This window comes from Echinops telfairi, unplaced genomic scaffold (assembly GCF_000313985.2).
Source record: "Echinops telfairi isolate 266 unplaced genomic scaffold, ASM31398v2 ScPeMD7_3533;HRSCAF=4204_0, whole genome shotgun sequence".
NCBI lineage: Eukaryota > Metazoa > Chordata > Mammalia > Afrosoricida > Tenrecidae > Echinops > Echinops telfairi.
The window spans coordinates 82,903,466-82,917,762 of NW_022107431.1; the positions used below are offsets into that span (position 1 = coordinate 82,903,466).

Below are 14,297 nucleotides of genomic sequence, written 5' to 3' on the forward strand. Positions count from 1 at the left end.
TAAATTAGCCTCCCAAGGAGGTTTACTGCTAGTGTGCAGCTGAATGCTTAGGGCCAGAAAACAAAACATCACATACAAACAAAAACCCCCAACAAACCAGGTAATATCAGTTGCCTTATTTAAATACCTTTTTTCTTAAATGAGATTATTTAGACAGGCTTGTGTGTAAGGCACGCGTGTGCACGTAGATGACTGCCCTTTTTCTAAACCGACGATTCACAAGGAACCTCCATTGTGTTTAAGTAAAAAGCACGAAATCAGCATTCTGATTTATCGTAAAGAAGCATCCCAAATTCTCTTTAAGACAGCATGTTTTGAGTTTTTCGTGTTCATTCATAAATTATTTCGATGTCAGCATAGATGAAATGGCGATTGGTTATCTCTTCCTCTTGCCAGCCCCTTAAGGATCCGAGGTGAAATTAGTAGCAAGAAAGCATGTAATTGACAAAGTCACGTGTGCTCAAGGGGCCAGAAACTGAAGGGGAGAGAAGAGAAAAAAATCAAAAGACGGAAAGCACATAAGACCATGCGAGCTAAATTTGTGATCGCACGAAATCAAGATGTTAGATTGATGCAGAAGATCACTCCGTTCCAAAAGGAAAGTTTTCATCTCACGAGTTTGAAGCAGAGGGCCGGTGGGGCAACATGGCCGAAGGTTAATTTTCTTTTCTATTGTTTTACTGTGATTTTCTCTCTTCCTCTCCTACCCTTCTCCCACCCTGCTTTGCCCATTACCCCTTTCCCCCCTTTACCCCAATACTGGACATTACCCCACCCCCCATCGCGCAATGGGGCTTTCTACAAACCTATTGTTATAGATCTCCAAAAATGTTTTGTACCGCCCACAGCGATTCACAACTTGAAAAGCTTTCAGGGGGCTATTGTTTGAATTGTTTGACTGTGATTAAGCGCAGTTTCACTTAGTGAGCCAAGAAAACTTTTATACACCTGCCCCCTCCCCCACCCCACCCCAACTTTAATTGAAAGTTATTGGGGGGGAGGGGAGCGCACATTGCCTGTAACCCTGGATTTGCTGCTGCTGCCTATGCGTTCGTACTTGTAACCGTCTGCACGATTTCTGCTTCCTCCTCGTGCCCGCAGAAGAGAATAGTGTCGCCGAAAATTTTTTCTTTGTAAATGGGATCAGTGTTAAATCAGCAATATGCAAGTAAAGTATCGCATGCTGTACTGTAATGTGTGGCTGAAAATGGAGTTAAATGAGAAAGTACACGTATGTACGGAAACGTGGGAGTTGATGTGATCGACAGCACAGTTTTGCAACCCCCTTCACTCCATCTCGCTTCCTTAACCATTTTCATTTTAAGTATTTTCTGAGGAAGAATGCAATCAATTCATTTAGTAACGGTTTTAACTTTCTCTTTTTATCCCAATACCTCCAAGCTAAAATCTCTCTCTTATTCTTTCTCCCCCCCCCCTCCCCTCCCCCCATCCTCCCTCCCTCTCTCAGTGAACACAGTAGTCCAATACAGACTAACAGACTTTTTTTTTGCCTTGTTCTATCTCAGGCGGGGCAAGCAAAGGTGGTGGAGAAGAACCCCGGAAGCTGCCAGAACCGGCAGAGGAGGAATCCCACGTTTTGCACGGAACTGGCCACTGTAAGTGGTTCAATGTGCGAATGGGATTTGGTTTTATCTCCATGATAAGCCGAGAGGGAAGCCCATTGGATATTCCAGTCGATGTATTTGTACACCAAGTAAGCCAAACTTTTCCTTTTCTTCACCTTTTCCCATGTGAAGTCATTGATCAGTATTTATGCCAGTAGAAACACATGAATGTGCTCTTAGGCACATTGAAAGGCAGAATCTTTCCTAGAATCACGAGGTCATCCAGTTTTTAGGGTTCTTGTGGGCCTCTCCCCACTTACGTAATCTTATTTTAAATAAAGGATGAAATCTTTGGAATATCTCTCCTTGGCTACTGGTTCACCTTCTTAGCATTTCTTCCTCTTCACCTGGCAACTGGCAATTAATTATGGTAGTGTACAGCTCTCAGCGATACCAATTACAATATCCTTGGGCACCTATTATCTGATGAATGAATGAAGAAAAAGTGATCATTTTAAGGGTTACCAAAAACACTTTGCTGTTATGAGAGATGTGGACTTCACCTTATACATAACATTGAATACCTGTAGCCAGAGCACCCCCTCCACTCTTTCATCCTTGCCTGCCCTGTAGTCATTTGTAGACCCAAAGCACACGAATTGGATTTCACAGTGAAAGAAAGTAGCATATTGTTGGCGTAGTATGGTTTGGGGGGAAAATCCGAGAAAGGATGTTTGGTAATTGTTTATTTTAAAAAGGTACTCCCTGTAGGGCACAAGTTCAAGGATACTGCCCCTTTAAGAGACTGAAGGGAAAGAAGAAAAAAACGCGGTCAGAATTGGCTTTATTTTTGGGGTTTAAAATGTGCCTGTAACCTCTTGGGGGTAAATTTCTACCATGGCTTGTTATTTTTAAAGATTCTCAACTGCCAAATTCAATGTGATTTCTTCCCATTTTCAAGTTTAGTCTGGAGAAGAGAAATCAACACCTCTTTTCCATTCACTCCTCTCAATCGTTTAATATTGTTATAGGTCAAAGAGATAATTAGAGTTTGCCAGCCTGATTGTCCAATGAAAAGTAGTTAAAAATATATACAGTTCCTATAATGAATTCTTAGATAGAAATAAGCGTGTTCAGGGCTGAAAAGTTTTTATTGACTTGACATCCAAGTTAAAGAGAATTGAATGGGTGGCTATTAAAGGTACAGGCTGGCTGATACAGATATGTGCCCAGAGATACTTGGTATGTTTGCTTGAAAATGATGCAATGTATTTGATACTGTATTGCATGTTCCTGGTAATATTTACTGTTTCCTCCAAGGAATATGATCTTCGAATTAAGTATATAAACAATAGAAACATATGAAACCGTTCTGTTTTGATCTGTTGTTCTGTGGTGCTCAGTAGCTTCCTGACCTTGCTGTGTGGTGTGTGTTTTCCTTTCCTAAAGGCCTGGCCATCATTATTGGCTGTTTACATGTGCTAAGGACCAGCACAATCTGTGAATTGAAACAGAGTTTCAATACATAAATAGAAGTCCATATACACACTACTGGATTTTGCACCACCTACTTTAGATTGCAAAATGAAGCCACATTTTCTGTTTTTCCCTCCTAACCCTGAATAAGCGAAATTATTGATAAATCTATTTTCTTTCAGGCCCTTGTTTTCCCCCCTTTGAACCTTCTTTAGGTCGTTAAATTATACTTTACGATCTCATAAATTTGTTTTATAGATGAATGAAAAAAAATACCCCTCTTCTTTATTTGATCACACCTTATTGTAATTTGGTTTTTCTGTTTTCCTATAAAATATTTAAATATAAGACATTTGATTAGTCAGTATTAGTATATTTAGAATCATGTGGCATCTAAATTAAGCTAGTTAATAGTTTAATGTTGATAGACCATTCAGTAGGTTAATTGAATTAGCTATGCTATATCCACCAAGTTAAAAGATATAATATTGCTGGGAGGGAAATATTTTTTTCATAGATTGCTAACAGTTCCTGGATGTCCAAATTGAATTTTAAGAAATTAGATTTGTTTAAATTTTCTGTTACACACGAAATATTTACTAATAAGACAGGACTTAAATGATGTATGTGATAAAAATTCTTTTAAAATATGTATACTTATAGTCAAAAGAATATATCTAGATACTTTCTTATAAGGAATAATGTGAATAGTCAATAAAAGTAAGCATTTACGTTTTTTGGTCAAATACTAAACTGGCATGGTGTAATATTTAAATTTAAAATTAGAAAATTGTATTTTAGGGCATTTTTTGGTATGACAAGATTTCCGTTTTAAATATGTCTCAATTGAGTTCAAGGTACAATATAGGTATCAGTTGCTTTATTCTTTTGCTTCTTGACTTTGAAGACTACTTAAATAAATATTTAATCTTATGTTCGAATTTATATAAATTTCTTACAAACTACACCAAAAATTGCTTTGAAGAAGGTAGGGAATTTTAGCCTAGCCACTATGCATACCATTTGATGGTTAGACATGATGTGTACAGCTATCATGTGACTGTCATTTTGAGTTCAAGTTAAAATTCAGCACCATTTTATAATATGAAAAAACATTATTCCACTCGTCATTTTTCATTGTATAAGCATGTTTGAAAGCAAAATAAGGTTGATGTTTGAATTTTTTGTTATCTATATACTATCTTATTATGAAAGAGTATCATTGTAGATATCTTTGCATTTAAAGTGGTTCACCTTTCCAGTATTACCAAGATTATTGTAGGTTTATAATAGTTTGATTGCATGTTCAGAAATACTGATATATTGGATTAAAAAAAGTATTCTGAAACACGTGTTGAGAAAATTCAGATGTTTTTAAAATCATATTTCAAAATATATGCAGTGGCATCTTAGATCTTTTTATTTTTCTTTAAAAATTTGACTACAAAGTTGTTATGAAATGAAGAGGATATGTATATTTAAAATATGCCATACATTTATAGTTGCATATAATTTGTTGGCAGTAATACAATAAAGCTCTTTGTTGTTATTCCTATGATATCACAATCTCCTAAAAAACAATCCCTCTATGACATGGCACTGTACTTCACAGCTTTAGAAACTTGATCAGTGCCATGAGATTCTGGAGAATGAGGATAATGTGTGCGCACTGGTGATTAAAAGTAACAACTTTCACTTGACTTTGTAATATTAACTTGTGAATGAAATAGTTAATATTTTTATGGATTCATAGTATATCCATTTAACCTATATTTAGAGTGAAACTTTGATGTAATCTTTAATAATGAATTTTATAGAGAATTAAGTAATGCTGTAAATATCATTTTTGTGAATACTGTTATACTTTACCATTTAGAGAGGTATCTTAAAATATTTAACAGAAAATTTTAAAGTATGATGGTGGCTAGGTTTTTAAGAAAGATAAATCATTTTGGAATTTCTTCAGGAAAGAAAGCAACGATATTTTTCAGTTGAAGTAAGAGCATTACACTTGGGTATACCTGGCTAATATAGGTTTTTAAACCTAGATTATTTTTTAATCCTTTTATTGGGGGCTCATACAGCTCTTATCACAATCCATACATCCATCCATTGTGTCAAGCACTTTTGTACATTTGTTGCCATCATCATTCTCAAAACATTTGCTTTCTACCTGAGCCATTGGTATCAGCTCCTCAATTTTCCCCTCCCTCCCCACTACCCACTCCCTCATGAACCCTTGATAATTTATAAATTGTTATTAGTTTGTCATAGCTTACACTTTCCGATGTCACCCTTCACCCTCTTTTCTGTTGTCCATCCTCCAGGGAGGAGGTTATATGTAGATCCTTGTAATCAGTTCCCCCTTTCTACCCCACCCTCCCTCCACCTTCTGGGTATCGCCACTCTCACTACTGGTCCTGAAGGGATCATCTGTCCTAGATTCCCTGTGTTTCTGTTCCTATCTGTACCAGTGTACATCCTCTGGTATAGCCGGTTTTATAAGTTAGAATTGGGATCCTGATAGTGGGGTGGGGGTGGGGGAAGCATTTAGGAACTACAAGAAAGTTGTATGTTTCATCGTTGCTACACTGCACCCTGACTGGCTCATCGCCTCCCTGAGACCTTTCTTTGAGGGGATGTCCATTGTAAGACTAGATTCTTAACCACTAAGGTTCTTAGCCACTAAGGTGATTCCATTAATTAAAATAGAATTATTTTATAGCTGCTAATAAAAAATTTTCCCATCAGCCTCTTGCTGGTAATAAGTGCTCGAAGTTGCACTCTTAGTTGGTTTGCAGGATATCATGTTTAATTTGGTTGAAAAAGGTCATATGCCTTTGTAAGAAAAATTTAAATGGCCCTCCAAATTAATCCTAATGATTTCTCCACAAATGCATATGTATACCAACCTAAAGAAGTCATATCATTCTGTACAACTCTTTGAAATAGTATTTGCTTTCACTGTTGTTATTGTTATTAGGTACCATTGACTTGGTTCCAACCCTTAGCAACCTTATACACAATAGAATGAAACATGGCCCGGGCCTGCACCAACCTCACAGTTGTTGCTATGCTTAGGTCCTTTGTTGCAGCCCCAGTGTCGATTCATCTCCTTGAAGCCTCTTCTTCTGCTCCCTAGGATTTAATGAAGCATTTGATGATTCTTTAGGGGCGAAGGACAACTACATATATGGTCTATTTTTGAGAAGGGCAGTGACACCCAAATAGCTATTTCTTGATGTTTCCTATCATGTAAGTTTTTCTTTACTTAAGATTTTAATATTTACACCCAAAGTTATGATTTATCCAAGCACATTGATCATTTAAACTTAATTTTATGTAGAGGAAGAATAGAGGCAATGCTCTATACTGTCTTCTCTTCACAATAATTATTCAAAAATTAGGTTTGTGCTTGGAATTTTTGGCTATGAAATACGGTATAATGACTTTTCATCATAGATATATTTCCTTTATTTCACAGTATTAAAAAATATATGTGTGTATAAGTATATATATATTTCTTAAGAATCTCAAAATGACTGCAACATAGTTATTATCATTTAGTGGGCTCAAATATTAGTAATTTGGGTTTGAAATTTTTTTTACCTTTCATGTATTGGTGCCTGGTTCTTAAGCTCCTTATTTTTTATTTATAGTTCAATCTTTGTGGATTGAACTATTGTTCTGGGGAATCCTGGTGGCATAAAGGTTATGTTATACATGGGGCTGCTAACCACCAGGCCTTAGTTCCAACCTCCAGCCTACTCTTCCAGAGAAAGGTGAAGCTTCCTACTCTCGTCAGGAGTTCTAGTCTTGGAAGCCCAGTGTGGCAGTTCTACCCTATCTTACAGGCTTGCTATGAGTCAGAATCAACTTGAGGGCAGTGAGGTGTTTTTATGTTTTTGTTTTTAATTGTTTTGCTTATAAAACATTTTAAGGAGTAGTAGAAAGAGAAAAAATAAAAATAAGGTATTATAACTATGTTAATCATTGGTGCCATGCTGACTCATAACAACAAAAAATAGAGTAGAAGTTGCCCCTTAAGGTTTCTGAGATAGTAAATCTTTTAAGGAAGCAGACTGCCTCATCTTACTCCTGCCAAGTAGCTGGTGGGTTCAACCCAATTTAGGGTAGTAGCTGAATGCTTTGTTGATCCAGTATTATACTCACTAATTACCATCCAGTCCATGCCAACTTGCAGCAACCCTATAGGACAGGGTAGAAGTGCCCTTGTGGGTTTTGAGACTTTAATTCTTTACAGGAGTAGAAAGCCCCATCTTTGTCCTGAAGAGTGGTTTCCTACTTCTGACCCTGCTAGTTAACAGCCTAACTTATAAATAACTATGATGCCACCAAGGCTTGCAGTATAGGATAGAAGAAGCATTTGGAAATCTATAGAAACTTTAAGCAATTATTGTAGACATTTTAACTAATAGTGTAGCAATCATTCCTCAATGCTTCCAGTATTAACTGAACAACATTCACCTAATTTGTTCATGTATTTAGTGGTTTTTCCTAAGATTTCATTACCACTTTATAAGCCATGTCCACTTTTGTTACAGTGTAGTATTAAAATATTTTCCATATTAGCATTCAGAATAAATGTAATTATAATAGGTTTTGGAGTAATTTAAACAGTCAGTTTCAAAAAGTATCTAGCCCTAGAAGGAGAAATTTGAAATTTAAGATGTGGTCATATAACAATCGCAGTTGTTTGTGAAGTGAGTCATGTATTTAGTCATTTAAAAGTGGCTCTTCCACTACCAGATTTTCAAAATAAATTGCCTATTTGACCAATCCCGAAGGAGCTAAATGTTTTAAAATTGTTTAGCCATATCTTTTTTTGTTCTTTTGAAGAGTAAGAGATGTTACATCAGTGACTTCATAAGTGTGTATCGAATAAATAAATGAAAATGTAAACAAGCAACTCTTGTCTCTCTCACACGCACAAATCATGGCTCAGTTGATTTTAGTGAGAATCCTTGTGGAGGAAAATTCAGTTGGTAGCCTTTTTTATGAGTGGGGAAGGAGCCACTTTGTACTCACTCTATATAGAAATATTCTGGAGATTAAATGTTACTATGTATGTTAAGAATTAAAACAGAAGTTGGAAGATAGTAAAGATGCAACAAATGCTTATTGCTTGTAGCTGCAAAGGAGAGGTAGTGCGGTATAACCAAAACTCAAAACCAAACACACCGTAATTGAGTTGATTCTGACTCAGAGTGACCCTTTCGGACAGTGTAGAACCGTCCTTGTAGGTTTCCAAGACTGTAACTCTGGGGGAGTAGACACAACTCACTGCCATCGAGTCAATGCTGACTCATAGTGATAAAAAAAAGCCTCATCTTTCTCGCCTTGGAGCTGGTTTCAAACTGCTGACCCTGAGAATCAGAGCCCAGAGGATAACCACCATGCTACCAGGATTTAGTGATGGGGTGGGGAAAGAGTAGAATGAGTGTTTGGATTTGCGTGCCACTTTAGTGAGCCCTGGTGCACAGTGGTTACATATTGGGCTATGATCTTAATGGTTGGTAGTTCTAAACCACCAGTAGCTTCGTGGGAGAAAGACTGGGCTTTCTAATCCTGTAAGCAATTACAGTCTTAAACCCAGGGAGGTCCCTATGAGTCAGCATTGACTTGATGGCATTGAGTTTTTGGCAGTTCACTTTCTTTTGGTCCTCAGTGTTTGTGTGTGTAAAATGTAGTCAACCATATCTCTCCTTCCTATATTAGAAGGTTATAATATGGACCAGGTGCCCTAGTGGCATAGTGGTTATGCATTGGGCCATTAGCCACAAGGTTACCAGTTTGCAACCACCAGCCACTTATGCAGGAGGAAGAGGAGGCTTTCTACTCCCCTAAAAAGGTAATCTACTGTGCCCTATAGAGTCACTATGAGTCAGAATCAACTCGACAGCACTGAGTTTGGGTTTTATAGTAAGAAGCAATTGAAATAACATACATGAAGATAATTTCAAAATAGTAACAATACCAGGTTTTAGTATTAATCTTTATCCCAAGCGTTATATTTTTATGAATAGTTTTACCACATAACAAGGAGTGCTGGAGGTATAGTGGGTTTTATGTTGGATAGAAACCCCAAACGTTCGTATGTGTCCTTTTGTAGACAATCTCCCTACTCCTGCCCTTGAAGAGACTCAATTGCCATGTTTGATTATTTTACATAGATAATATTATAATAGGTTATAATCTGTTTCATAATAGGTAAACTGCTAAAATGCTAATAGGTAAATTCTTATTTTAATAGATTAACTGCTCCGGTGCCTTCAACCTTTATCTCATTAGACACAGTATACAATTTATCTTCTTTTACGGAATATAGTCTACATTTATCTATCTCCCCACCCCCCACCCACACCCCCGTTTGTCTCTCTAGTCATTTATGTCTAGTTTGGACGTTAACTTTACATCTATAATTTTTCTTTGTAGAAAAAGATTAATTAATATGTGTTTCCTTAACCTTCGGTCATAACCTCATTTATCCCTATGGCACTATTTTATGCAACATAAATTTACTACTACCTAAAGGAGCCCTGATTGCACAGTGGTTATGCTTTGAACTGTGAACTCCAAGGTCAGCATTTTGAAACTACAAGCTGCTCTGCAGGAGAAAGAGTTGGTCTCGGAAACTCACAGGGGCAGTTCTACACTGTCCTACAGGGTTGCTATGAGTTGACATCAACTTGATGCAGTTGTGTTTTGGGGGTGGGTGTGAAGGGCATAAATTTATTGTTACCTAAATGCCCCTACGAGTCGGAATTGACTCGATGGCAGTGAGTTTGGTTTAAAGGGCATGATGAGGAGAACTTGTAGTGTAGTGGGTTACACCTTGGGCTGCTAACTGAAAGTTTTACAGTTCGCTCAGTGGCAGTGAGTTTTTGTTTTTTAAGGAAAATAACCCCCTTTTTAAGGGTTCAGTTAGGGTTCATGGATATTGTTATTTCTTTCCAGAAATATACTGAATTTCTCTCAACCAGATTTTTTTTGGTATAAATATTCTTCATAGTGGAAATCAAATAAATGGATTATTGCTATAAACGTAATAGCTTTAGAGAAAATGGCTTCTTTAAAAAAACTGGTTCAACCAGGTTTTATTGATGAAAAGTAAAGCACTGCTAGATGATAGATGTAATGGCTCAGCATCCCAACTTACTTAACTTTTGGTTTGTTTAACAAACCTAATGATTTCCCCACCCACCCTTCATGTCCCAGCTCTCAGTCTTTTCATAAAAGGCAGACAAGGAAAGGATAATTTTCTTATGTACTATTCACATTCACATGAAATCTAATTATGCAACTCCTATCAATTTAATTTAGGAATGACTTAAATAAAAGAAAATTGGTTTAAAGTTATAAGATAAATATGATTATTTGCATTTGTCTAAATATCTGGTTTTCAGAATTCATGAGAATCTCTACTTGCTAGCACTTAGCATCACATTATTTTATTGGGCTGTTAATGATAGACTTAATTTTTACCAGCTGCTTTAATTTGTTTGTTATAGTAGTTCAGTTTTAGAATCCATTAAATACATTACTTTTGGTCTCTATTTAAAAATTTTGTATGTTCAGTTTGCTAATTAACCATTCTAAGATTTTTGCTTGGTTTTATTGTGCTGTGTGATATAATGACTCCATGTAAATTTCAAAAAAGTTTTATTCGGGCCAGCTCATGACTTTTTCATTTCTTAACTTTTGTAAGCAATTCCTAAGCCATTACTGATAGTGGCTAGAATGTTCCTCAATTCTATAATGCCTAAATTGATTTTTTAATTCAAATAAAGTATCCATACTTCACTATTACAAGCGTCTTAAGTCCAAGATCAGTGTATCAGCACTTTAAATACTGTTAATATATTGTAATGCATGGAATGAATTATATCAGTGTTTTCTCACCCAAGGTCTGATTTTAATTAGACATGATTTGCCTACAATTTGAAAACAAGAGTGCTTAGAAACGAATTCTACTTTTCATAGGATAAATTGTATTAAGAGACACATACCTAACCTAGTTCTGTGTGAGCCATACATTTTAAAAGACAAATAATGAATTAATCTTTGTACGTGTAACAAGAAAAAGGACATTTTGTTAAGAGTTGGTTAAACCGTGAATCACACTTATGACCATAGTATTGGCTTCAGGTTTTAGCTCCCTCAGGGAAATTTTCCATTGAATACTAAATCAAGGGCCAGTTGGATTTGCAAGTTTGCCCCTTTCACCGTTTCCTCCCCCAAGCCATTGAAGAATTTTGAATGGTGAGGAATTTGCGCCCTTTGGCTCAGGTTGCAGACCTACTTGATCAAGTCAGAGAAGCCAGGGTCAGCACTATTCATTGCTTATCTTTTTCCTTGGGCCACTTGTAAATCCTACTTTCTGCTTTGTAAAAGTTCTCTTTTTATGAGACATAATAAAGCTGAGAGTGTCCGGTTTTAATGGGTGTATTAATTGATGTTTGATTGTGACTCCACGTGGTCTAATTTCATTATCTTAAATTTTTTTCATTGCATTTCAGCTTATTTGATGTCTATGGTTTTATTTAAATACATATTACTTCATATGGCCTTTAAATTTGCCCTGTTGGTTGTCAACATGTGCTACACTGTATCACCTTGAGATTTGATACTTTATAAATGCACCAGTCTGTTCTAAAGTAAGTTGAATTAGTTAATTTGAATGAGATCTATAAACGCCCAGAAGTATTTTAGTTTGATGTGTTTAATTCCCAGCCTCGATGCTGCCACTTCAGATTTTTCTGAATCAATAATAGCACAAGCTTATGAGCTGTACCAGTAGTGGTGGCAAGACTTTAAATTGGGACCCAGGTTTAAACAAACACAAAACACTTTGTTCTTATCTTAGCATCCTTTAAAAGTATACAGCTCTGGTTCAGGACCTTAGGACCACCCATCACCCTGGACATTGGATACTCCTATTTATTCAAGAGGCTTGTGAATTATCTCAGTGCTGGTGGGGGATGGTGTGTGTGTCTATGTAGGAGATCACAGTGAGGTGATTTTACCCTAACAAAAGCAGCGACATTATTTATAGTCAGAATAATGTACCCGCAGAATTTTCTAGTAGTCAAACCTAACTTACATTAAATGTTTGTTATTTTATGTAAGTGCTGGTTGCGTTCTTTTTTCCTCTTCTTCATATTTTGGATGCTTTGAGGAGGCTAACGCGGGCCCCAGTTAAGATTAACCTCAATCCATTACAGCTTTTGGGCTTGCAGGCCTTTCCTTACCCATTGGCCTTGGATAGCTAATACGCTTTTGTTTCTTCCTGTAGAAAGAAAGGGAAAGAAAACTCTTCTTTCATTGCTTAAGTCATGTGACTTCCCTTTTCTTAGTCACAGGGGTAAAGTGAATCTCAGAATGGAATCAAAGTTTTTTTTTTTTTGGAATAAAAGTTTTATATGTATGGGAAATGTTTGTTGAAATATGCCTCACATGCAATTCATATATTTTATTCATTAAAATAAAGTATTTGTTTTGAACAATTATGCCTTATTTTTACATTTACATTTTTATATAAATAGTGTAATATTTTTTACACCAATGATAGATTTTTTTTCCAATGATAGTTTTTTAGTGTACTTATTTTTCTGCCAATTATAGCATCCAATTATGGTTTCTGAACTGTGCCTTATTTCTCAGAACTCACATGTAGGAAAAAGTAGGGATGTAGTTAGGAATAACTTTATTAAGGGGAAATTGCTGATAGAAACAAAAAAAGTATAGTGGAACCTCTCAATATAGAATTAACTGGGTATGTTCTTGCTTCACTTCTCTCTCCTTCCATAAGAAGCATGGTGCCATCAGCTGGGGGGACAGCTGTCACGTTCACAGTTTTCCATCAGTAGAATAGTATTTAATTGTATAGTCAGAAGACAAGATAAACATTGAATACTTAATCCTAGTGTAGTGATTTAATCATGATGTCATAATTTACTATCAACCGTGAGCTACTCCTGGAAGTTACTTTTAATTTGCTCTTGAGGTAGCTTTTGAACATTTCACTTTCATTTTAGTAAATGGTATAGTTATTCCTGAATAGTACATTTTTTAAACAATAGTAATTTCAAAAGAAGTATACTCACTGTATTTTTTAAATACAGTGTTCTTTGTCACTTGAGAGCTTCATGCAAGAGTACTTAATGAGACTTCTGTAAGAATCCTATTTAAAATGTTGGTATGCATTTTTAAAGCATTTTTATTTATTGCAACAAGATGCTCCATCACATTTTATATGAAATTGTTCATTACATTTTCAGAGTCTTGCAGATCTTTCTTAATAGGATAATAATAATTGAACCTGTTATTTTGCTATCAATTCCAAGATAATCTGGTTAGCAAATATATTTGTAAATGTCTGATCTTCTGATCTTTGTTTTGGATGGACATGAAAGAAATGGAATCATTTCATTTTGAGTGTTGTATTAAATGCTAAGCTTTCTTACATTTAAAAATTAATTGAAAGTTTCATGGTGGTATGTGCCAAGGTTACATTAAGTTTCTGTAGAAAAGCTGGGTTACTAGCTTATCAACTATTCAACTTTTCAAAAACTGATGTGAAGTCTGCATTAATTAATGTACTGGTCTATGCTTTAATTGACATCAAATTTTATTGTAAGTTATTTGGTGTGTTCAACTGAAGGTTTTAGCTTTATTTTGTTAAATCAAATACTTGATTCTGCATACTTTAATTAGTATTCAAATTTTTACTGACATTTTACTTTTGAAAAGGATTAGAGTATTAAACTTTTCAAATCCTTGATACTCCCTCCCTTTCCTTGCCCTTTGGCTAGCAAGGTAGCCATCCAGAAGACATTAAAGTCTACGACAGCATTTGAACTCCAGTCAGTGTCATTTATTGTTGGAACAATCCAAAACATACCTGACTTTTAATGTACTACATTTAAAAAAAACTAAATTTAATATTAAACAAGGGAATTGTTAGTGGGTTTGTCTTTTATAACTATGTGAAGGTAAGTGAAAGTGTCTTCATGTTTATTTGAAAGTAAAGTCAAACTTGAGGAATAAAACACCATTTAGGATATTCTACATGTTTGTATTTCGGATATTATAAGATTCATGGATGATCTGGATTCTTGATTTTTTTCCCTCCACGTTAAACTTTATAACAAATGTAAAAGATTTTCATATGGTTGGAATACATAAGGACCTAGTACAAGTATACATTGGCTTCAGAATAATCTATTGTTTTAT

General features: G+C 35.6%; 1 protein-coding gene across 1 annotated transcript in view; it reads left to right on the forward strand.

The window, feature by feature from the left end:
• The first annotated feature begins 645 nt into the window (after positions 1–645).
• The window catches only part of LIN28B (lin-28 homolog B), a 95,476-nt gene continuing 81,824 nt past the window's right edge, over positions 646–14,297 (forward strand). Inside the window, exons 1-2 of the mRNA XM_004696224.2 lie at positions 646–655; positions 1,527–1,714. Of these exons, the coding sequence (XP_004696281.1) occupies positions 646–655; positions 1,527–1,714 (198 nt within the window). The remainder of the gene's footprint in view (positions 656–1,526; positions 1,715–14,297) is intronic.